This window comes from Silurus meridionalis, chromosome 27 (assembly GCF_014805685.1).
Source record: "Silurus meridionalis isolate SWU-2019-XX chromosome 27, ASM1480568v1, whole genome shotgun sequence".
Lineage (NCBI taxonomy): Eukaryota > Metazoa > Chordata > Actinopteri > Siluriformes > Siluridae > Silurus > Silurus meridionalis.
The window spans coordinates 8,209,318-8,234,282 of record NC_060910.1 but is presented as its reverse complement, the minus strand read 5'-3'; the positions used below and the strand labels follow the sequence as shown (position 1 = coordinate 8,234,282).

The 24,965-nt window shown below is 37.4% G+C and overlaps 3 protein-coding genes across 5 annotated transcripts; 1 reads left to right on the top strand and 2 right to left on the bottom strand.

Moving 5' to 3' along the window:
• Positions 1–896: 896 nt before the first annotated feature.
• mymk (myomaker, myoblast fusion factor) lies at positions 897–3,123 on the bottom strand. Its single transcript, XM_046842177.1, has 5 exons — positions 2,989–3,123; positions 2,472–2,586; positions 2,006–2,154; positions 1,495–1,611; positions 897–1,043 (listed from the first exon to the last, which is right to left on the bottom strand). Exons 1-5 carry the CDS (start codon positions 3,121–3,123, stop codon positions 897–899), a joined length of 663 nt encoding a protein of 220 aa, XP_046698133.1.
• A 3,406-nt stretch (positions 3,124–6,529) lies between these two features.
• adamtsl2 (ADAMTS-like 2) lies at positions 6,530–18,180 on the top strand. Of its 3 annotated transcripts, none has more exons than XM_046841115.1 (19): positions 6,530–6,614; positions 8,420–8,522; positions 8,670–8,812; positions 8,992–9,067; positions 9,252–9,354; positions 9,437–9,582; positions 9,731–9,854; positions 9,939–10,019; positions 10,145–10,320; positions 10,752–11,067; positions 11,728–12,073; positions 13,979–14,079; positions 14,192–14,318; positions 14,445–14,658; positions 15,111–15,266; positions 15,478–15,648; positions 15,958–16,134; positions 16,246–16,390; positions 16,574–18,180. In XM_046841115.1, the coding sequence occupies exons 2-19, from the start codon at positions 8,421–8,423 to the stop codon at positions 16,693–16,695; spliced, it is 2,826 nt and encodes a 941-aa protein (XP_046697071.1). In that variant the 5' UTR covers positions 6,530–6,614; position 8,420; the 3' UTR covers positions 16,696–18,180. The 3 variants fall into 3 exon arrangements, with proteins under 3 accessions (XP_046697071.1, XP_046697070.1, XP_046697073.1); XM_046841114.1 differs by having other exon boundaries at positions 6,530–6,618; XM_046841117.1 differs by lacking the exon at positions 6,530–6,614 and adding an exon at positions 7,978–8,107.
• Positions 18,181–18,356: 176 nt separating this feature from the next.
• Positions 18,357–23,509, bottom strand: LOC124380866 (protein FAM163B). The gene is made up of 3 exons (XM_046842149.1): positions 23,195–23,509; positions 21,681–21,796; positions 18,357–19,189 (listed from the first exon to the last, which is right to left on the bottom strand). The coding sequence occupies exons 2-3, from the start codon at positions 21,771–21,773 to the stop codon at positions 18,659–18,661; spliced, it is 624 nt and encodes a 207-aa protein (XP_046698105.1). The 5' UTR covers positions 21,774–21,796; positions 23,195–23,509; the 3' UTR covers positions 18,357–18,658.
• Positions 23,510–24,965: the final 1,456 nt, after the last annotated feature.

Here is a 24,965-nt window from a genome sequence, read left to right as displayed (position 1 = left end):
ATAAATAAATATATTTACACAGTTGTTGGCATACTACATTGTACATTTCAAAAGGGGGAATATTGTGCTCTTAGTAAACTGGAATAAACATACTAGTTTCCACCTGCCTCAAGACTCATCAGAATGATTGTTTGCTTCGTGTTCCTGGAATATTTTAGTTTATTTCAGCTGTGAAGATGGAGATGGATGATGTACCAAATGACATGATAATAAATATGAAGAATAAGATTTGGTTGTTTTTTTTTAGTTCTGGTATTTTTCAGCATTTCTAACTGCATTTAATGGCCATTTCTCTTAGAGAAATGTAGACAAGCAATCTCTCCTGAGATACATCTTAAAAGACAATTTATTCATTCTGGAGGAATAAAATGTCTGCTATGTTTCGCGACTCGTAAACCTTCCAGCTGGACTTCAGACATCTTAGGAACCCTCCGACTACCTGGTTTTATAAGACCACATCATATGTCTACACATTCGGACGCTAAGCCTTTAGTCACCTTTTGCTCTGAACTTTACAAGGACATCCTTTCCATACTGAAGTCTGAGTTGTGCTGGTTGAGTATGTTGCCCCACACATTCTTGGTTTGCCTGAAGGTCATATAACTGTCCTCACTGTTGGATTGCTGGTAGCAGACATCTTTGCATGTTACATTGTGCGTGGCTGGGAGTGGCGAAATGGAAGGCCAGGACCGCAGGCTCGCATCCAGGGCTTTTGGGGTATCGTCCAAATGCTACGACCATTCGTTTTTACTGGAGGTTGGGATGTCTGTGATCAAACCAGTCAAAAAAAATTAGATTCTATAGTTAATGCTCAGTGAATTTATAATTTATGCACTACTAACGCCATGCTATCCAGGCCTACCGCTACAAGAAAAGATTGTTATTATAAAGGGACTTCATACACAGCAGCAGAGTGTGTAGCAGTTGAGTTTGGCTGCATTGCGCCCTGTCCCTGCATAGCGGTTCTTCTTGGGCAGCAGAAGTACAAAGGACACAGCCATTGACAGGTGGTAAAAACTGTGCACGTAAGCATAGTCCCACTCCTGTAAAAACAAATGTAGGTCACTACCACAGTATTACAGTATCTTAATGTATGTATTTTTAAACCTTTTTTCAGTCAGGAAGCATTTTCGCTGTAAAAAAGATTTCACAGATTTATTTTTATTTTTTTTACCACAAATTAATTCTGCTTCTTGAAGTATTGAATTAATATACCAGGTATATATTGGAACCAAAAAGATTTTTATTTCTGATTATAAAGTTAACTTTTGGCCTATTTGTTCTTGATTTACTAAAGGTTTGGATAAAACCCATTTGATTAAACTGACCAGTAAAACCAAATACAATAATAAAAAAAATAAAAAAATTAATAAAACTTTGATAATAGTTGGTGTTAAAAAATAAAATCCCGACCCCCTTGCTATGCTTCACAGACCCCACTTTGAGAGCTAGTGCCTCAATAGACAATAGACAACATGCGTTAGTGTTTATTACCTCAAAATAGAAGCGAAGCATCAAAGCCAGGGCTCCAAAGCAGCATCCCGGTCCCACTTGCTGTGTGTACACACTTTTTTCTGGGTACAGGCCCTTCTTTTCTTTCATTTTTTGTAACTGGAGTAAAAAGAGGACAAAGTTTGTGATAATTGCAATTTCACACTGGAGCATCTTTGCGAGCAATGCCTGGAAAAACTGAATGCTTAAACAAAGAACGTGTCTGCGGCAGTTATAGCTGTCATAGGGTCTGCATTTTTGATGAATGTATCGTGTAATGAATTTTTAACTTTTTTGCCCATGCAATATTTTCCCTCAAAATAAACTTGGTTTGTTTTTTGGAAAACATATGTGTCTGTAGATGTTTGGCATGTATTCTTAAAGGTCTCCAGTAATATTCTGTTCATTCTTATCAATTTCAATGGAAAAAGGGCTCAAATTTGCTGTTCCTTCCACATGACTATGTTTCTGTGCTAATAAGAAGCATCTGTAATTGTTTCTTTTTCTTCCTTACCCATTTTACTGTGATCATGAACACAGCTGTGCCGATGGGGCCAGAGTAGATGCCATAGCCCCAGCGGTCCTGGTATATCCTCACAGCAGAGGTAAGCACTCCAAACATGGTGAGCGTTGATCGCTTAGGCTCTTCGAAATCTCCAAGAGCTATTTGAGTGTGGAAGAAAGAAAATGAGTATACACTCTTCACACGACATACTGGAATCCCAGACATAAACACATGTCATATTGTTAGCATGACTCCCAAAAATTAATATTCACTCTGTAGTGCAATTGGAGTGGGGTGCCAGATTCTGAAAAAAAATGTATGACTTTTAAAATACACTTACCAATGTCCAGACTACAGTTCTAAATTATTATTCTATTTATTTTTAAAATCTAATTGCATAAATCCGTTATTTTTTATTTATTTTTTTAAAAAGATATTGCAGAAAAGCATTTCAAGTCTGAGACCTGAGACTTACCTAATAATGTAACCCATATAGAGATCGATGTACCATAAACGCTGAAGTACTCCAAAATCTCATATTTCATGAAGCACAGAACAGACAGGCCTGGTCCATCACATGCATGATAGATCTAAAACAATGAAATTCTTTAAACATTGTGTAGTTTGTACCTCAAATCCAAACAGATTTAAATTAAAATAAAAAAAACAAGAGTGACAAAGAAACACATTAAACTTTCAGTGCTGTAACCCAATTAGACAAGTAAATATACCTTATAATTGTTCCTGTTGAGATAATTATATAAGAAAAAAGTCATAAATGATAAATATCATTTGTCACTGCTGTAATCTGTCTACAGAGAGATTTCCTACTGTTAATTCAGGAAAATTAGTTTATTGTCTCGACAAGATATTATAAACTCTGATAAGAATTTGTTATTAATTGCTACCAAAGTGTTAACAATAGGAAGCAAGTAGTTACTGTTAAAAAATGACTATAGCTTTAAAAGGACTAAAGTTGATCAGTCTCTTACCGAGGTGAAGAACATAGTAAAGAAGTAGACCATGGCCTCCATGTGGAAACCTCTCTTTGCGGCAACACTGGCTGCAGGTAGAAACACCAGACTGCTGATGGTAGGTAGTATCATCTTAGCAATAAGGGCTCCCATTTTTCTTAATATGAAGCACTTTGTGAGTCTTTAAATCTTAGAAAGTAGAAGAACGCTCCACAGAATTTCCGATTGTAAATTTCCCAAGTCAATAAATTTGTAGAAGTGGCAAAGAGTGGAGTGCTCTCTCTCTTCACACACACACTCACAGGCCTACAGCTGACTCTTCAGAAGACCTTTAAAATTTAAATGGCTCAGCGAGCAGCAGAAGTGCCTTCATGTCCATATCATCAGCAGAGCAGCTGTTTGGTATACAGCAGTTTGAGAGGCCACACAGTCCCTGCTCTCACTATGTCACACATTTTTTAAATTGTAGAAAGTAGGACATAGTAATACCAAGGCCAAAGCCATTTGTGGTACCACATTTTGAGAGATACAGCATCATAACACTGTCAAAAAACCATCCACAAAATTCCAAGACTACGCTAACTTTAAACTGAATTCCTTAATTTCCTTTTCTTATTCATTGGTAAGTATAGGCAATGTTAAAACCTTCGGTATCAATATGTGAATCAATTCTAAGCAGTGGCTATAGAAACAACTGTCTCTTCTGGGTTATTGACGTTGGCCACGCAAGAGTAATCCACAGCACCTGTATGCGTCAAAGCTGCCGTTTTGACGTGAATGTGGTTCGAAAGGGTTTAAAGAATATGATTTGTTTAGGGAAGCAAGATGGTCGAATCTTGTGAGCCCAAGCAGAGCTACACAAAAGACTTTCTGAAAATTACCTGAACAGTAAATGAAGGTCCCTATTTTTTTTTGCCAGTGTAATTTTAATGTGGTTCAATCATCCTTCCAGGGCATATTTTCAGTACATAAGAGCAGAATTGTGCTACAACTGAAGTGCTATGTCTACACTCCTATTTATTATACCTACTATTCAATAGGCAAAATGTTTCCTAATATGTCGAATGACACCCACCCACTTCCATTTTTAAATAGAGAACACACTAATATTCTATAAAGTATTAGCAATATAGACTCCCATGAAGTTAAACCGATGTCTGGATAGCAAAACCCATGCCTGAAAAAGCTGTATCCTGTCACACTGCTGTTTGCTGTTGTAATGTCCATTTCTTAATTTGTCTTCTTAATTTGAAAGATGTGCATTTTTAAAAAATACAAATTCTGCTTCCACACAAATTCCCATCAGCATGAGGAGTTCTAATTTTGTCCCTTGAAGAGAGAGAATACAGCTATGGTCTTGGTGGTTCCTCACAGTTGCCCTCTACCCCTCTACACTCAGCTGTCACACCTGCCTTTGGGATACAAAGAGTGCAGTGTTATGAGGGTGTATGGTCCACGCCTCACATTCCCTAAGCAACTTTCTAAATCTATCTCTAAAAAAAGGAGCTTGCATTTTGAGGTCTATGACAGGATTGTGTTGTTGTGTTCTTTCTCTCTCCTGCTTTTCTCTGGGAGCAAAAAAGAATATGCAGTGTTGTTTGAGGGTCAAAAGTCACAAGCTGAACCTGCAGCATCATTATTTTCACTTAAAATTTTATTGCTTTTTGTACTTAATTCATGCTCATTTAAAATTAAATCATAGCTCCTATTTTAACAGAAAATATCTGGCATTCAGGAACATCTATCATATCTGAAACTGAAGCGTTAAAACTTTATTTTGACAAACTGATAGGGACTAAAATTTTCCAAAATACGAGAAATTTGATCACCTCTGAAATTATTATTATTTGTGCATGTATTCTTTTCAGAATGCTTCATTTAAACCGTCTCTTTCTGTGTTTTAGGTGAAATTAAACCCTAGACGTGAACCTTTCACAAGGGGAGTGGTCATGTCTTTTGAATGAACCATTTTTAAAGGTTTTTTTTTTTTCATTAAGGAAGATAGAAAGTGTGTGTTTGATCTAAAAAACAACATTCAAGCGATGCGAAATTAGAAAAGATTGCTGAGGAGGAAACTTTATAAATTCCCAGGTCAAAGTTCAGTTAGGGAAAAAAACCTGCAAACATAAGGAAATGCCTGATTTTCGAGTCCCATATCATATTGCCATCAGCAAATTGCCCTATTCTGCTGGATGATTTTTATTAGCATATTGTCTGATTTCTGCATTATCTAAACTAATTAAACAAATTATCTAAATAATTTTAAAAAATGAAAATGATCTAAATAAATAAAATACATTTTTCTAAATTAACTTTGATTGGTTGCTTTGATGGAAGCAGAGAGGATGCCTTCTTATCTGTTATAATAGAAAGGATAAAAACAGCAGGTCAGTTTGAAAACAGTGTATTTTCTGTTGTGTGCTTATAACAATAAGAGCATTTTTACTACATTTAGTACACAACATGCCACTTTCACAGTGCAGGATTTACACACACACACACACACACACACACACACACACACACACACACACTCTCCACATGTTTGCCGCCTTGTAATTTTGGGGTTTTTAAAACAGCGACTATTTCTCCAGACTTGCAGACTGTGCAAATCTCCTGAACTATGTCTATCACCATACAGATCTGCGGTCTTAGAACGGTGCTTGATTGAGCTTTTAGTGTAGCAGAGCGTCCCTAATGCACAGAGCAGACACAAGGGCAACCAGGAGAACATGTGGTCTTTATATATATGCGTCTCACACAGGCACGGTGGTCTCAGTTATCAGCCTCGACTGGCCAAGCCTTCTCAACCTCCATCTTGCTCATTCTTTTTATTTTTTTTTCTTGTACATGTGATAAATAACTTGGTACATTTCTTTATATATAATAATTATATATCTACTATATAAAGTTATATCCACATTAACTTTTTTTTTACTTCAGTTTGAAAAGATTTACCTTCAGCATAAGCCATATGACATTTTGTTTTCACCTTTTCTTCATAACATTTTGTCCCTTTGGGATTTTCTGTCATTTTTGCTGGCTAATATAAAAATGGACTCCTTCTGCACACCAGCCAGGAGTAATGAATGGATCTATCTGGAGGGGAATATCCACAGTTAGGGGTAGCATACAGATTAAATGTTAGCAAGAGGTGGAAAGAGACTGATATGAGACTGAGAGGCCAAGAAAAGGGAGTTCCGAATGGACTGCTGTGATATGAAGGGGTGTTCAAGGGCCAGGGGAGGAGGGGGTGTTGATCTGTGGGAAACAACGACTTCCTCCATGTCTGTCTGCGAGCTGAGGCCAGTCTGGCAGAGACTCATGGGGCCAGGGCTGTGCTTCACAGCTCAGCAGTGGTAGCAGCCCTCAAGCTTGGCACTAGCTGGAAGAGTGCTTTTCATGTAGGCGTTCCCCTGCACTGCCACTCTCTGGGCTAGAAGGGGAGAGTAAGGGTGGGCGGGTGAAGGGATGGGAGGGAAAGAGGAGAGAGAAAGGAGGGGGTGAGAGGAGGGATGCAGATGTACACCTTACCTTCCTACCAAGACACATCCTCAGAGCACACTGTTACAGACTTATACTGCCACCACCACCCACACACTGCCCAGCCACCACTCAGCTCTACTACAGCCCAAGGACTGCAGGTAGGTTCTGGGGTAAATATTTACTGACTGTGCTTATGTGTACCCATCTATATAAAAAAATTACTTTTTGAGAAGTGACAACTAAACCAGACAGAGTAGACATTTATCCCACAGTAAAACAAACCCAAATAAACAGGGTTGACATTTCTGTAACATTGTTTTGCTGATGCAAAACATTGGATTGTAGCAGGCACTTTTGTAGGGTGAGCTGCTCTTTATGTGTGCACAGGGCAATAACATGTGGCATATTTAATATTACTATAAAATGCATTTATGTTAATAATTTTTTAACAGAAAATGGCAAACACTGGGCATTTTTTTTATCTTTTGACCGTATATTTGTCACTGTGTTAGTGATTAATAATTATTGCTCTGCCATTTTTTTAACAATTTGAATTCATGACTTTATTTTTTTTTTACCATATTACTTAAGTGTTGGAATAAATGTTTTTTTATTTATTATTTAAATATTTGAACTTCACACACCTCATCTCTTAGTAAGCTAATGCAGTTCATTCATTGTTACATGAGACATCAGCTTTTGTATTAGTTTTGCACTTGTACTACTACTACTTGTACTTTTGTAATTGTACTAGACATGATGTGCTCATTCTTTGAAATTTTACTTAATAAAACTCCAATCCAATTCAGTATTACTTAGACCCAAAAAGCAGTGTTCAGACCATTTAATGTTGAAAATATCGTTGATATTTCTTTTTTATATTTTTTCTTTTTTATTTGTTTTTATATATTTGATATTCAAATATTAACAGTAATATTTGTGAAAGCTACAACATAGCCTATGTATCTGAATGCAAGGGAGTAGTTTTCTCCCAAAAAAACCCTTTTGTAGCTGTGAGATATTCATGAGCTTGATGAAGTGTCTTCTCTGCAATTTAGCCTGTATCAATTACTTGCTCATGGCAATTGACAAATGAATGCCCTGTTCATTCTACTCTTTGGGGCCGGGGAATTGAGCTAGGTGCTGAAAAATGAGGAAGCACTAAACTGATCTTGGTGAGAAGTAACTCTCCCAGAAAAGGATGAGTCTGCTTCTTTCAGCCTCCAGGCCAGGGCTTGCGCCCTTAGTTCCTCACACTTGAGGGAATAGTCCTGCTGTCTGTCTGCTGCCAGAAAAAAACACCTCCTCTTCCCCTGAGCAGAGGCCCATGAGGGGGATGATGGGGATCCTGTGTTTACACTCCAATGTGGACTGGGAAGCTCAGAGGAGGAAGGTCTGTCTCCGCAGCCATGGGCTTGCTGCACGGATCTGTGGGAGGCGGGTGTTTTGGCGAGCTGGCTGAACTCCAGCTGTGTCTGGGCTGGATAATGAACTCCAGGTGTTCCTTTGGGTAGTTTAAGACACCTGTCACCAATATTTAGTGCCAGAAAAAGCCAGACTGCAAACTGAGCTAGACGATCTGTTTGCTTATTTTAAGGAACCAACCTAATTGGAGGCACAGACCTGATGAGGAGACTGCAGTTGATTGAAAGTAGGCATATGAGATTTTTTTCGGTGTCAGGATGTCAGCTGATATCTTCACAGAGCCTCCAGCCATGTGAAATAGGATAGTAATGTCTCCCAATTGCAAGAATTATACACTGAAGCAATGCAAATTCTCAGAAAACTGTCCTGTGTCAAGGCTAATAATTATACAGTACAGGCATTATAAAAAACTTCTGAGTCCTCTGACAGAATATTTTTGTATATAGTAACTTCCTTCCGACTTATTGCCTCATGGTCTTTAATAGAACTAGATTTGTTGTTGCCTTCTCTTTTGTTTTCCCACATTTCCCACACTTAGGATGATGGCCTGGTCAAGGGCTCAGTGTGCAGAGTGCTTTGTGGTCCTCCTGGGTCTCATAACGTTGACCTTTTCTTTGGGGAATATCTCAAGTAGAGTACAGGTTAGTAACAGCCTTACATCTTTTAAAATTACACTTTAAAGTTCAATAAAATCGATTATAGTATAATACAGGTTTTACAGGTTGTATTCAGCATAGGAACTGGCTTGTACGTACTTGCTTCCTGAACAGACTCTTTGTTTGTGGCAGGATGAGGGTGTAGCCTCTAACAGTCTGGAAGACGGAATAGAGGTGACTACGTATTGGTGGGGAGAATGGGCAAAGTGGACAGCCTGCACACGCACTTGTGGAGGGGGGGTCATGTCTCAGGAGAGACATTGTCTTAAGCAAAGGTCAGTGGGTTCCTTATAAACACTACCTTAAATTAAATATCCAAGCACTGTCTGCAAACTTTTCTTGGTAAATGGTGGCACTTTCTTGGTGCCACTTGATATTATATGTTCAGTGATAGAAAGTGAAATATAGAATTTAATGTAAATAATCACATTTACACACACCTTTTCATTTATAGAAAGAGAACAACAACTGGAAAGGACAACATGACATGTACAGGGAGTGCAAAAAGGTACCATCTCTGTAATACAAAGGTTAGTTCATGTCTTCAGTCTTGCTTTTTTTTCTGTTGAAACACAATATGCATTTGTACAATCAGACACCCCACCTGAAACCACAATAGAGCTGGTGATTACACCATTTATTTTTTTTACTCTTGGAATATCATTGAGTAAATAATCTCCAAATCATTTCATTCATCTGGTGTTTGATTTTCAGGACTGCCCCTCAACTGGAAGAAGCTTCCGAGAGGAGCAGTGCTGGTCATTTAACTCTCAGGTATTCAATGGAAAGAGCTACCACTGGAAACCCCTTTACCCAGGTACTTGCAATCGGAATGAGTCCATATTTTACAAATGCATGCTTAAGCCTAAAGAACTAACACCACATTTGTAATTCTGTAGATGACTATGTTCACATCTCCAGCAATCCCTGTGACCTTCATTGCACTACTTCAGATGGTCAGAGGCAGCTAATGGTACCAGCCCGTGATGGGACTTCTTGCAAGTATAGCAATTATAAAGGAGTCTGTGTAAATGGCAGGTGTGAGGTAAATGCATAGACCACAAGATGATATTCCTCTACAAGTTTAGAATTATTTAGAAACACCTCTTCAAGGCTATATTCACCTAGTAGTAGATCTTTTAGATACATTTTTTTAAACAAGCTATGTTTCATTGTGGTTTCCTTTTTTGCAGCCTATTGGATGTGATGGCATTCTCTTCTCTCCCAACACACTGGATAAGTGTGGAGTGTGTCAAGGTGATGGGAGCAGCTGCAGTAGGATAACTGGTAACTTTCGTCGTGGGTCTTCTAACCTTGGTAAGGATGCTCGCTTACCTTACTGAGCATACAATACACCTCAAACACATGAAACTATGAACACATTTCTTTCTTGTCTTCTAGGATATTCCTTCATTACCCAGATCCCTGAAGGCTCATGGGACATCCAGATTATTGAGAGAAAGAAGGCTGCAGATATACTGGGTGTGTACTTTTAAAACCAAAGAAATGGGAAAGAATAATATAATACCAAATATAGTTTGCAAGTAATGTCTGAAATCATTCTTAACTAAAAGTATCTTTAAAAAAAACTTTTTTTTTTTTTTCAGCTGTGACAGATCAAGCAGGAAACTTCTTCTTTAATGGCGCTTACAAGGTGGACAGCCCTCAGAACTTCCATGTGGCAGGCACCATCTTCAAGTACCGGAGGCCCACCGATGTGTATGAGACGGGGATTGAGTACATCGTGGCGAAAGGGCCCATCAATCAGCCCATCAATGTTCTGGTACTGTAGCTGCGGTCCTTCCTCCCGCCGCCAAGGGCCCCTGGGTAATCTCACTCGGCTAGCTGACCCTGCCTTTGACTTAATGTGGGCCACAGGTGCTCTCAAGGCTCATACTGTAAAATCTGTAACAATGTGGTACATTTCTCTAAAGCAATGGTCCCCAAAGTCATTCTTGTACTGGCATTTGAAATGACCACAAAAGGACATGAGTATGTGACTTGTACTGGCAAAAACTGCTGCAGCATTTGTATAGTGTCCTCTGAACAAACACCGGCACTCCTGTCAATGGTTGGTTATAGTAATCACAAAGGACCATAGATGAGAAGCATTGTACATTTATTAAACATATTTGTACAATTATGGAACCTTATTAATTTCACATTTTAATTTATGTCTTATCTGCCTTATTTTTTTCTCTACTGTCTTCCAAGGTTTGGAACCAGAACGGTCGCAACCCTTACATCACCTACGAGTACACAGTGATGCGAGACCCTCTTACTCCTGTCTCCCAGCCACCCATCTACACTGGCTCAGATGGAGGATCCAGTCACCTAGTCTCCATGGAGATTAACAATATGCCAACCCACAATGAGAGTATCAATGACAAAGTTGTCCCAGAGGCACAGAGGAAGCAGAACATTGGGCCTGGTGAAGTGGACAAACCCGGTGCAGAGACCAATGAAGTCTATGAGGACACTGCTGCTGTAGACTGTAATCAGGATGCTCCAACACCCCTGCATTTTCCAGGTAAGATTTGATTGTGTAATATGGGAGTTATTCTTTAAAGCAGTAGTGATGAAAACAGATGTTTATTGAGGCATCATACTGATAATTTGACAGTATAGGGAGGAGGGATGCATGTAATTCACATGAAGGCCTTTGAACTTGATGAATAAGCAGCCACACTACAATTAAACATTGCGAATAAATTATTTAAGGAATCTTGATATCGTTTTGACATGCTGGTATAATAATTAATTACTTGTCTTGCCTGGGACCAGCTGCTTTCATTGTAAAAGAGCAGCTGAGTTGTGGTTCAGTTTAAATTTTGAGTGCCCAAAAACTTAATAGCTCAGTGTGCAATAGCCTGTTATTGTTTAACATTGGTAACTTCTGCGTTCTAAGTTCTTCATCTACTATTAATGCCAGCTACCACAACCACATGGGAGAAAAGGCAGTCAGTGACTCTAAGGTGGTCCTCTCAACTGATAGTGCCAGATTTGAAAAAAAAATTCTGGAACGCCCTTTGAGTCTGTCTCAAATACTGTGAAAGTCTGAATATGTATTTTTAGATATGATTTTTCTTTTGTGATGTAATATTTTTTCAATGAGCTATTCTCTGTCTTTCAATTCACATTAATGCCTTTATACATGATGCATGTCCTTTATAACCTTTTTTCTGTAAAGATGGAAATAGCAGCTGGCCAAGTGGAGTGGTTGCCCCTGGCACTGTAACTGCAAGCAGACCTACAGAGGAGATGGTGGATTCAGCAAATTTCATATGGAGGATGTTTCTTGCACGTTGCACATTGCACATTAACATTTCAACAAATCAGCTTCTTAGTGAGGGTGAAAGCCTCATCTCTGAAGCAGAACCAGCAGAATTGGGCTACAGCAGCTCAGAGCAAGGGAACATCAATGGATCGTTTCTTGAGTTCTCTCTAGGCCGTCGCCGCAATGACACAGGAGATCTTTTTCAGAACAGGACGCTGATTACCAGCGTAAGGAATGGCAGCCGTTCTAATCGCACCAGGTAAACGCCATCACAAATCAAGTATCTCTTAATCAATACCTTATACCCTATTAAGCTTTTTCAGGGTCTTGAAAGCATAAGGTACTGTTTTTTGCAACGGTTTTTAATCTTCCACAATGTCACAAGGTCACAGGTGGCATAATTAATTTTAATGAATAGAACTTTTACTGTAGCCCTTGCTTACAAACCTGAAGATATGCAGGATAGCTATATATATATATATATATATATATATATATATATATATATATATATATATATACGCTCATGTAGGACAGTCAAGCTCATAGGGAATGGAATGCGCTCTAGACTCTCCTTTTTTTTACACTCTTTCAGACATTCAAAGAGTGGTGAGGAGAGACAGCCAAGTGGAAGGCTGTTGGGATTGCATTCCATCATATTTATAATTCATGTTGGCTTTCTTGCAGTGTCCAAACACCGCTTCACCAGCCTCCATGCCAGAGATTATAAAACACTTCACATGACACACCCTTTCACACACTTAAAGGAAAAGAAATCCCAGGCGAGTAATGAGAGAGAGGAAGATATACTAAGAGTGAGGTAGATGGTCTTTCAAAAAGACATAATTCATGGTGTTTTGATATTTATGGGAAATAGGCAGCATAGAACACACCATGACCATGCTAGTCTATTCAGATACATTTACAGGAATCACTAAGGTTTTATTTTTGGTTTAAATATTTAGGAATCACAAGGTGTATTTTTTGCCTTTTTTTATATAACAGATTAACATTTCAACTTTCAGGCATTGGTTGGGACCTCTTACCTCTTAGTTTGGCAACATGAATAAGTTTAGATGTGTTATAATTTATACCAATCAGCCTTAATAAAATCACTGATGTGAAGTGAAAAAAACTATTTATTTCAATACATTGGTACCATGGTCAAGGGTAAGTTGTATTTAAGCAGTATATGAATAGTCACTGTTTAAAGTTGATGTGCTGGAAGCAAGAAAAATGTGCAAGCATAAGGATAAGCCAAATTGTGATACTGGACTGGACAACCGGGTCAGAGCATCTTCTAAATGTCAGGTCTTAAAGGACAACCAGCAATAGGGTCACAAAGGTCCAAGACTCATTAATGCGCTGAAGGCGCAAGTTTGACAGATGCAATATATACTGAAGAACAGAAACAAAAGAAAAGCTATTGAAAGGTCTCAGTACACACTGCATCACATCTTGCTGAGTGCATACCTACTGTACAGTCCAGGCAGTGTACCCATGCTGACCCCTGCCCACTACCAAAAAGGCCCATGGGTATGTGAACATCAGAACTTGACCATGAAGCAACGGAACAAGGTCCGCTGATGAATCACATTTTCTTTAGCATCATTTAGATGGGCATGATCCACTATGGGAAGAAAGCAAGGTGGCAATGTACTCCTGGTTAACATGATCCTACACTTTATTTGAATTTTGCTTACCATGTTTACTAACCATTATTTAAACGTTACATACCACCTTCCTAAACATTGTTGACCAAGACCAAGTACGCATCTTTATAGCAGCAGTGTTTCCTAATGGCAGGGAAATCACAGAAATGGTTTGAGGAACATGCCAGAGTTTAAGGTTTTGACTTGGCCTTCAAATTCCCCAGCTCTCAATCTGATCATCATTCATTGGGATGTACTATACAAACAAATGAAATCTATAAAGGCAGAGCCTTCCAACCTACAGGACTTGGTGTCAGACACCACTCCACACCTACAGAGGTCTTGTAGAGTCCATGTCTTAACAGATCAGACCTATTTTGGCAGCACAGGCTGAACCTACACAATATTAGGCAGGTAATTGTAATGGTATGACTAATCAATATATTCTAAAATAGCTTTTATGTGATTTTGCCTGAGATATAGTTAATGATGCCTTAATACGAACTCCACAGAAACCAACAGAGAGTTACTGGGAAGAACAAATTGAGTTCTGCAGATATGTATCGTTGGAAATTGTCCTCTCAGGAGCCATGCAGCATGACATGCTCAATAGGTACCAACTATACCACACATCCAAATTCAAATATAAAAAATATATTCTTGGAAATGCTTAATTGGTTTCAATTTCATTTAAACATTATTTGTTGCTTATATGTTGATAATAGGTGTGACAAGGTCCTTTGCTATGTGTGTACGGCATGATGGTGTTGAGGTAGACGACTCTTACTGTGACTCTTTGACTCGCCCTGAAGCAGTGCATGATTTCTGCATTGGAAGGGAGTGCCAGCCAAGGCACGTATCACATGCATCAGAGAACAAAGAGAAAAAACAAGTGGCAAATTCTATGTTTTTCAATAGTTCAATAAATGAAAGATAATTTTGCTCTGTTGGGTTTACATCTTCTTTTCATGCCTGCAGGTGGGAGGCCAGCAGCTGGAGTGAGTGCTCACGGACCTGTGGTGAGGGTTTTCAGTTCCGGCTCGTGCGCTGCTGGAAGATGCTGGCACCTGGCCTGGATAGCTCAGTCTACAGCGATCTGTGCATGGATGCTGAGCTAGAGCGCCCTCCAGAGCGTCGGTCCTGCAAGAGCCCTACCTGTGGCCCACAGTGGGAAATGGCTGAGTGGTTAGAGGTGGTTCAACAATGACCTGTTGGTTTTTCAATTATCATAAAATGCTATCAAAGTAAACAAATCGAATTGTGTTTTATTGCATGACAGAGGTTCCTCAAATGTTCCTCAAATTCCTTAAGCGCTACTTGAATCTAAAAGACTGAAGCCACAATTCTGATTTGCTTAATATCAGGCTATTTACTTGTGTTCTTGTATGATTCGGTGAAGATAGGAAGTCATGTTGCATTTTGTTGGTTTACTTCAGAAGTATGTTTAGATAGTAACAGCAGTTTGTAAAATTAGCACATAGAAATAAAATTATAAGGGATAAACTTATATGGACTGATTTATAAATGTATATTAATAATCTATTTACTTCTACATTGCTGTTTTGGGACAATGTTGAAAGCACTATACAAGTAAAATGTTATTAAATTTAATTGCAACAATTTCAACAATTTATTTTTTTGCAGTGCCCAGCAAAATGTGGCCACAGAGATTTAGTGACTCGTGAGGTCAGGTGCTCAGATGAAGTCAGGCCATGTGATGAGGCAACTCAGCCTCCATCGTCCAAGAACTGCACTGGTCCACCTTGTGATCGCCAATGGACAGTCTCTATGTGGGGCCCGGTAAGCTTCATAGTAGTACAGTGAAACACAAAACCACAGCATTATGTTTCAGAGTTGCCGTTACAATTATTACAATTAGAATGATTCAATAGAATGTATTACAAAAATAAAAAGAATTAAAATACATTTAATTTATATGTTTAATAACTTGTTCAGCAACAGAGACAATCAAAATATTTGTGTTCATTTTTTTGTTGTTAATTATGTCCAGTGCTCAGGTCTTTGTGGACAGGGGAAGATGGTACGTCATGTGTACTGCAAAACCCCAGAGGGCCGAGTGGTGCCTGAGTCTCAGTGTTCACTAGAGAATAAACCATTGGCCACTCATCCCTGTGGAGATAAAGAGTGCCCACCACACTGGCTGACTCAAGACTGGGAAAGGGTGAGCAACTGAACTTAAAGTTCAAGTAAACTGAGCTAATGAGTTTTGGGGCTTTGTCCAAATGTCAATTTGGGTTTATATCTATAAATTGTGGGCTACCGCCTAGATTCTTTCTTCCCTTGTTTGTTAAAATGGAGCACTCATTAGTGTAATCAGGTGGTGTTGTGCAGAGTTGGAGGAAATACTTCTAGACATTCTCATGAAACACCAGGAAGCCAAAATTGCATAGATAAATGGCAAATTATTCATTATGAGTTATACTCAGAAATGTATGCTAAGCCTTTTCTGAAAGTAAATTTCTCCTCACAGTGTAACACAACATGTGGACGTGGAACAAAGCGAAGGACTGTGCTATGCGTTGGTATCACTGGTGGCAAGTTTCAAATTCATGAGGAAGAGGAATGTGATGCTAGCAAGCGACCAGAAGATGAGGACACTTGTTTTGAGAGACCTTGCTTCAAGTGGTATATGACTCCTTGGTCTGAGGTAGCTCCATCATGGCTTTCATTTACTCTTTTTATTTACTGGGAATATGAATGTTTTACGTGTATTAAGTGCACATGGTTATATTACATATGTGTGTTGCCCAAATTACAGTGTACCAAGACATGTGGAGTGGGAGTGAGAATGAGGGATGTGAAATGCTACCAAGGAAGAGAACTTGTTCGTGGATGTGACCCTCTGACTAAGCCTGTTAACAAACAGACCTGTGCACTGCAGCCTTGCCCCACTGAACCACCAGGTAAAACTCAAAGAGAAACAGACTGGTGCTCTGGCACATTTATGCTAGTAAAAGCTGGTTAATACATTGTTTGCATGCAGAATGTAGGCCAATGGCAATACTAGTTGTACCTATTAAATAATTGTAGTTCCTTGACAAGATAACTGACTAATATGATATGTTGATGGCTGATTTTCAATACAGATGACAACTGCCAGGATCGTCCCAGCACCAATTGCTCTCTGGCTATTAAAGTCAACCTTTGCAGTCACTGGTATTACAGCAAGGCGTGTTGCCATTCGTGTCGGAATCAACGTACCACCTAGTTTCTAATTTGCAAAGTTAATGCACTCAATTTTGCACCATTGGGTAATATGCAAAAATTCAAGAGATTCTGGAGGAAAATATTTAATGCATAGGATCCACAAATATCTGGAGTCCTAGAAAATCAGGCTTGACCTGTTAAATAATTTTTTTAATTATTATTATTACTAGTTAAATTAAACTGCCATTTATGTCAGTATTTTAGTAGCAATATATGTTTTATGACAAAGTCCCACAAATGTGGGATACATAAAAGAAACTATAAGTTATTTTGATTATTGCTCTGTGGACCGTAATTATAAAGCATGAGCATTTATGATCCATCACCCTGGCAGTGATGATAGTCAGTACTGCATATTAACTTGGGCTTAAGATAAAAAAAAGTGTACATTTAAACACAGGATGGCTCTTCATCCTCTGCTAGTTGCAATGCTCTGCTGTTTCCTTGGTATTTTATTTAACTGTTACTGGACCATTGCTTGTTTATTTTTTTTATTTATTGGTCAGAACAGGTTAAGCATCCCATGTTCTCCACTCAGTCTGACAATTCCTCTGCAGCCAGCAGCTGTTTTTGACAGCAGGGAAAAAACACCCGTTTTACTTGATTTTCCTGAGACGTATTATGTGTAATTGACTGTGTCCTGGCACTTGAACATGTAATATTTTAATTGTATGCAATTTATATATTGCTCTTTTGTGGCACACTCCAGTTAATATAATATACCTTGCTGTTACCTCAGTGTAAAAAAACTAAAAAAATAAAACATTTCATTTTATTGTAGATAAAAAATGCACATTTTGATACCTCACACAGTAAGATAAATATGATTCCTTTTCTAATCCAACAGCATGTAGTATTTTTCACATCCTTTTTCACATCCTGTAAAATCAGGCATATTACAGTTTTTTACTTTGAAGGCTTGAATAAAACAATAACTTTTGACAGATATAGAAATAACTGTCTGGGTTGATTTAAAGAAACCACTGCAGTCAGTCAGTAAGTGTCAGAATGTGACAGTTTGTAATATGATGTATACTGCGAGTCCAACATTCCTTTTAACTTTTGCCAAAATTGTAACCAATTATCTGAAAAAACTTGCGCCATCTGCTGGTATACTTACTCACTCACTTACTCACACACACACACACACACACACACACACACACACACACACACACACACACACACACACACACACACTGACGCTTAATTTGCTGATCAACGATGGAAAAGCACTTCCAAATGTTTTGTTAATTAGATTATTAAAATGATCTGACAGAAATGTGTAATCTTTGCCAGACTCTGAACGGTCATTGTGGTGAATCTATTTACTTGTATAAATAAAGTGGAAAATAGAAAATATTAAGAAATATGTAGAAATATTAATAAACTTATGTTTTTTTTTAAATGACATGGTAACAAATTATCTATTTTTATAACCACTAGTGCATGTAATTCTATAATAATAATTACAAATAAATATTGACAAGCAACCTGTGTCTCCACTTATTCATGTGCTTACAAGCCTTACAGAGTAATTGACCATCTCATTTGTAATGGTTATTAGCTCTTTGCTTTGCTTAAAATGTAGGTGACAGTTGTGACACAATTACATCTGCTGTGAGAAAAAAAGCAATACAGTTCTTTATAGCGTATAGTAGAATTTGTTTGTAAAATATAATAAGCCCTTGATCACTAATAGCAGTTATAAGCAATTAATAGAAATGTTTTATAACTATTTATAGCAAATTTTAACTACTTACATTACTTTGGAGTCTAAATAGTCTTGCGGAAACAACATATGATAATTATATAATCAAAATACATTTTTACATGTACACATACATAGCATATCTCATGTTTCTTATCAGACTGTTCTCAGAAATAGTTTAATTTCCATGGTTATCCTAGGATCCTACACCGGTTCTTCCTTCAAAAGTCATAACCAAGATCTTCAAAAGAAATTAAACATCAGTACTGATGCTCTGGTGTGACACCATCTCCCTCATGGTGATAGAACGTATGAGGTTAAGCTTGTTATAACTGGGTATATCCATAGGCAGGTCCACCTCTTGTTGCTCTAGGCTCCTGTAGCTGATCCTTCCTCCCCCATTCCTTACTTCCTGCTCTCGAGGCAGGTAGAACGGCAGTAGACCAGAGCATGAGGGGCAGAACATGTGGGAATGTATGGGATCAGGGGATAGAGCAGCACTATAGCGTCTGCAAATGGCTGGCCCGTTTGGCTTGTGATGTTCTGTGGTTTTGGGAAACTGATTGAAGGATGAGCGTTCTGGAGGACACGGTAGACTCAGTCGGCTTGGTGATGTCAGAAGACTTGGAGGAATCAGAGGGCTCAGTGGTAGTAGAGAACTCGAAGTGTTTGTAGGTTTTGACTGATGTGCAGGTCCGGGTAAGGATTTGGTGAATTCAGGCTCCTTCTCCTTCTCCTCCTCTTCCTCATCCTCCGCTGAGCCATCACTCTTACAACAGTAATACTAGTAGAGTCAAGTAAAGTCAGATGTTTGGTGAAGTAAGTGGGTTCCAAAAAGGGAAGATTTTTTTTATGATAAGAGGTGTTATACATGTTTGCATTTGTTTATAATACTTTCATTTGATTGTGTCACAAATGTAAACAAATTCACAAATAGCTAACAGAAACTGTGAACAATTTTTACACAACAATTAACCAGGATAACCAAGAGACACTCATCCAAATCAGTATAATAGAATCAGCGATTACTGGGAAATTTTACCATAATTACAACCTGATTTAGAAAAGTGTATTCAGCTTTAACTTTGAAACCGTGTTGCATATTATATTAAGTGTTTCTTTCTCACCTATTGTGTAATAATGGTCTAAAGGTTTTTCAGATTTTCTCTAATGCATCTTCGTCTTCTCCCTTGTCCATGCTTGCCAAACTTATAAAGCCATGAATGTTTTTGTTCGCAATACATTAGGGGGCTTATGTTAAAAAAATATAACAATGTAGTGCTTACAAGACAATTTGCTAGCTCCAATATTGTTTATAGCAGATATTATGCAATATTATGTAAAGTTCATTCAGAGATATGTTATAGCTAATAACGTGTTAGTTATTTACTGAGCTTTATTTACTGATGTGGCTTCAGTTTGTAAGTATTCCTGACTTTGTTAACAGATAATTTATTTCACAATTAAACTGATTAAATTGTAAAGAAAGCAGCTACAGCTTATTTGTAACCAGCAAAGCCTTTTCTGCTGGCCTAAACACTATCAGAAGCACTGACCTACATTTACAACCTTAATTCTAATATTTGTTTCATGAAATTGTATTAATTTATTCCCCACAATTTATTCTCTTCATTTCGCAGTGTTTCTCCTGCTTCCAGTACGTGTATGTGGATGTTAGATTTTTTATCCAATCAGATTTCACCTCTATGTGCTGCCATGTCAATCTAATCTATCCAGGGCCTTCACACTCAGTAGTGCTGGCTGTTGTACCTTAGACTGTATTAGCAATGGGTCTGTTTCTTTAACCAATCAGATTTCAAATTAGCCTCACAGGGCCAGCTAGCAGAATAGTGTCAGAATTATTCCATCCTCTGATTGGTTGGTCAGAGGGAAACTGTCACAGCCAAGTTCACTGGCAAAACACATCTGTAGCTCTGCACACATTAATACATCAGAGTTAGACTTTATTACCAACACAATGGCTGACGGAGGAAGATAAATGTATTTAGTCTTGGACATACTTAAAAATATAATGTGTTTTATTTACATTTTTTAAGTTTTTGTTATGTTATTAGAAAAAATTGATTCTAAACTTCTCCAGATGATGTATGTGGCACAGTTGCGGTTGTAGTGTAGAAGTACGGAGCTTGCTTTAGTAAAAATGGTATTCACCATCCATATGTGAAATTTTCCTCTCTCTGTAATGCCACGCATTGTTATATTGCGTTTTTGTATGGTATTGAAGGTTTCTATAATTGCGACCTGATCGTGGTGGTATTAAGTAGATTAAGTCGGGTAAGTCCCCACTGAAGGCCCAGGTACCAAATTCACGACCCACCAATGTTCGAATCTGTAAAGGGTCTTCTTTTATTTGTATACACTCATAATAACAACAAAATATAACAGCAAAAGCTTTTGTAAAATAAAGAAAACAGACAGGGGGCGCTCTCTGCCATCTCTGTCATCTCTCTTCCCAGACAAATCAATAAAACAACCTGAATCTCAGTGAATACTTGCCTCACAGACATCATAATGATATGAATAGAAAGTGAAAATAATAAAAATTCCAAATAACTTAATTACTTTAAAACATTTACAAGTATATTTTGTCTTCATGCTCTATTTTGAGTTTGGTTTCACTAATAATAAACATACATTTGCATAAAGCATACATATTTGTTCATGCCCATGTTGATTAGAGTATTAAAAACGTGAAAACTATTAATTTAAGGTACATTTAGAACAGATAAAAAATGTTGAAGGTTAACTCAAGACAATCGTACGATTAGTCACTGATAAATCTTTTAATCGATTGATAGCCCTAATGTTAATATGATGTAAGGTCCAGTTACCAGCATGACTCTATAACAGGTAGTGGTAATGGCTCATTTTTACTTTACTGCATGTAAAAGTTGTAGTAAAAGTATAGTCAGTACTTCAACTTTTACTGGAGTCTTTAAAACATTTGTATCTGTACTTCTACTTAAGTGAAAGACGTGTGTACTTTTGCCACTTCTGAATATTACATACATCTTACAAACCTATAGCAAATAATACATCAATTAATAAATAATCAAAATCATTTATTGTATTATAAATTTTTTTTTATTTTTTTGCTTTCATTTGTTTTGGTTTGTCTTTTTTTCTTGGTTGTCATGGTTACATAAAAGAAAAAGCTAAACACTCAGCTACTAAAAAAAAAGCCCATGTCACCTTTGTATATGCCGAAAGGTAGAGTTGGTTAGTTTTAAGGAATCAAGAGGAAAATTGTTTACCTGCAGTCTACAGCAACACAACACTGTAACAATAGTCAATAAGATGACTGCAGCAATGATTCCACCTGTGATGACCACTGTTCCGGCTGACATTCGAAATCCTCTCCATCAACACCCTGCAAATTTAGGAACAAAGAATTCCCATAATAATTTCTTATGTGCCGATGTTGAATGAGGAGGTCTGTGGTATTATATTCATATTTTATTTTTTTGTTGTATAACCATCTTAATGTTATAAGAAACAAGAATAAAAAAAAAATAAAAAAATAATCAACAATCAACAAACAAAATCTCTCCCTCTACCACCTGCCTCCAATGTCCTTTATTCTCTCACAGTCAGAGTCCACACTGATATTACATCACCACTTCTTTATCTTTACAAATGTCAATTTATGTGTAAATTCAGAATAAGAAAATTCATGAACAAAATTAGATCTAAAAGTTTCCATACCCTGACAAACAGACAAACATCTGAATTAAAAATGTGCTTCATTATAAAATTTTTTCCCACGAGCCACTAAACAAACGAAGAGCCGGCTGATTAAAAGCATGTTTATGCTGAATAATTTAGTTTGCTAATGAGAAACTTTTTGCCAGAGCAATTTATCTTTGGATCAAAACTGGACTGAAGCAAAGGCATTTCATATTTATAGGTTTATAATTCTTTTTTTATTTAGTAACATCCATGATGAAAAAGAAAATCACAGCTTATAAAAAACATTTTTAGGTTTCTATTACAGAAAAATTCATTTGCTTATTGATTTTAATCAAATTCAGGTAGGTTTCCTGTTGATAACTTACAAATATGACCAAGACTCAATACAATTTTCTTTCATGTGTAGTTTACTAAAATAAGAGTAAAGTACTTTTCTTTGCTGCTGGGGTTGTAAAATCAAGGGTGCACCTTTTGTGCATGTATGAAGTATGTATGTATGTTTGTGGGTATGCACAGTATGTGTGCGGACAAAACAAAATGGGCCAATCTCAAAATTGCAAATATACATTTATAATATAAATATAATCATATAATTTTAATGGTGTTAAATACAAATAATTGATCATAAAATGACAAAAATTATATAAATCCATAAATCCAGTCATTTATCTGAGGCAAAGCTAAAAACAAGAAAATTAATTTACATAGTCTTGTGTGAAAATGTTAAACCATGATATTGATTAGAATAATTGATGTAACGTTCATGTCTGCATTCAAAAGATTAATACTCATCTTGTATTTAAGCATCAATATCAAAGGGAAGAACATGAACTATTATTTATGTAAAAAAGCTGTAAGTTTACTCCCAAAGCTTAAACATTTAAATAATTAAAAGGGAATAGTTACCTCATATTAAGCGACTTTTTCTTGTTTAAAATCTTTCTCGTTTCCTGACCAATGAGTATCCTAAATGATCTATTTTCAAGTAAAACACACCTCCTACAGGTACAGAGCATGTCCCATTGATGGTATCACTGCCATATTTAATTTTCAGAAAATAAGAGAAGAAGGTTATTACCTTTCAGAAGCTCCTGAGTGCTGATAGATGATGTCCAGTTCCAATGTGACTGTCTGCCCTTCTGAAGACTAAAGTCTCCTCCTCCAAGCAAATCTATTTCTCTTTCTGACTTACAAAATTAACCTATTCTGTCTAATCTAAACCAATATATGTAGGCTATTTCAGAGAAAATACTGACATGTGACAGTTCAACAGATCATTAGAAAAAAAGAAAGTAGTACTAAAATGTTAAACCTGAAATGTGAGCTGGTCATCCTGAGAATTCAGCCCATTCTTCTCCGCCTTAAAAACTGTTCAATTAGAGACACACTAAAAGGTAACTAGTCTTCTCTACCGCATCCCTGGTATACTTTACACTGTGGTATTTGATTACTGATTATGATAAAAGAGCAGCATGGCAGCATGGCTTGGTGTCCTCTGATAAATGCAGCATCCAAACAATCAGCTCAGCATTTCTCTCACAGCGCATGAGCGAGGCTTTGGTGACTCCACGAGCGTGAATGGTCTTAAACCTCTGGAAATTGTGTGCCACATCTGGAGCACTGCTTTCAGACACACACACACACACACACACACACACACACACACGTGCCCCAAACACTGTTGTAATTAATGGGTTTTTTGGATGTTATTCTGAAACACTGCATTTAGGCTCTTAAGTCATTATATTGAATGTCATCCTATACATGAAAAGGAAAGCCAAATGCAAAACAGTGTTGTATTTTTAAGAAATCCTTTGCCAGGATTGAACCAAGCCTGTTCTTTTTCTGCTGCCATCTTGGCATTTTAAAACTGGTATACACATAATTTACATAATTTACAATACACTTCACTTCATCTTCATAGTGAAATCTTAAAAATTGATTTCACCAAAGAATACAGGCAAAGATGGAGGCTAAAGATACCAAACATGTATACACACACACACACACACACACACACACACACAAAGAAGAAGAGAAATACACTTTCCCTTCTTATCTAGCAGGATGCACAGATTTTTATTACATAAATTATTAAGCCTGCAAATATTAAAGCAGGCTGAGATTCCAGTGCATTGTACAGACAAGGTTGTGAAATATTCATGCAAGAAGATGCAGGGTTTGTACTGGTCATTTTTCCCACTCGTTCACTTTGCCTTCTTTTTCAGAAACCGTTTTCCGTATCCCTAGAGGAGCTTTTTAATTTAAAGCTCAGCTGGTAGGGCTTCAAATGCGGTTACTGTACAATTATATCTGCATGTAGTTTGAATAATTTTTTATTTAGTTTGGGATTGCAAAAATCTGCCTAGGTTGGGTTTACATTGTCTAAATAATTGCCTTGCAACAATTTAAAAAAAGGTGTGCATAATCCTGATGTTTGAGATCAGGAGCAAACTTAACTAAAAAGCCTGTGGAGTGAAGTGTGGTGCTTGTTATTGATTGTAGAAATTTGTGGAGGTTGAAACAATCACCAGTCTTTTAATAACAATAGTACATTCTGATGTGCAGCTTTTTCCCCCTAATAATTAAAAGCCATTTATGTTCAAACCCGTGCAGATGGGGGTTGCTTTAGCTCAGTGTTGTGTTCTCTTTGCCTGATTGTCATTAGAAGTTCGTCTAATTAAATATTTTGATAAATGAGCTGGAGGCAAGCTGCACGCATGGCTTCCCTGAAAAAAAATCACCCAAGTATGTGCAAGGGGTCTGTGGAGATGAAATAAAAAAGTGTTGGAAAAACTCAATCTGCCTGTGTGATTGCTTTTGTGAGTGTTTGTTTCTTGTTGCAAGCA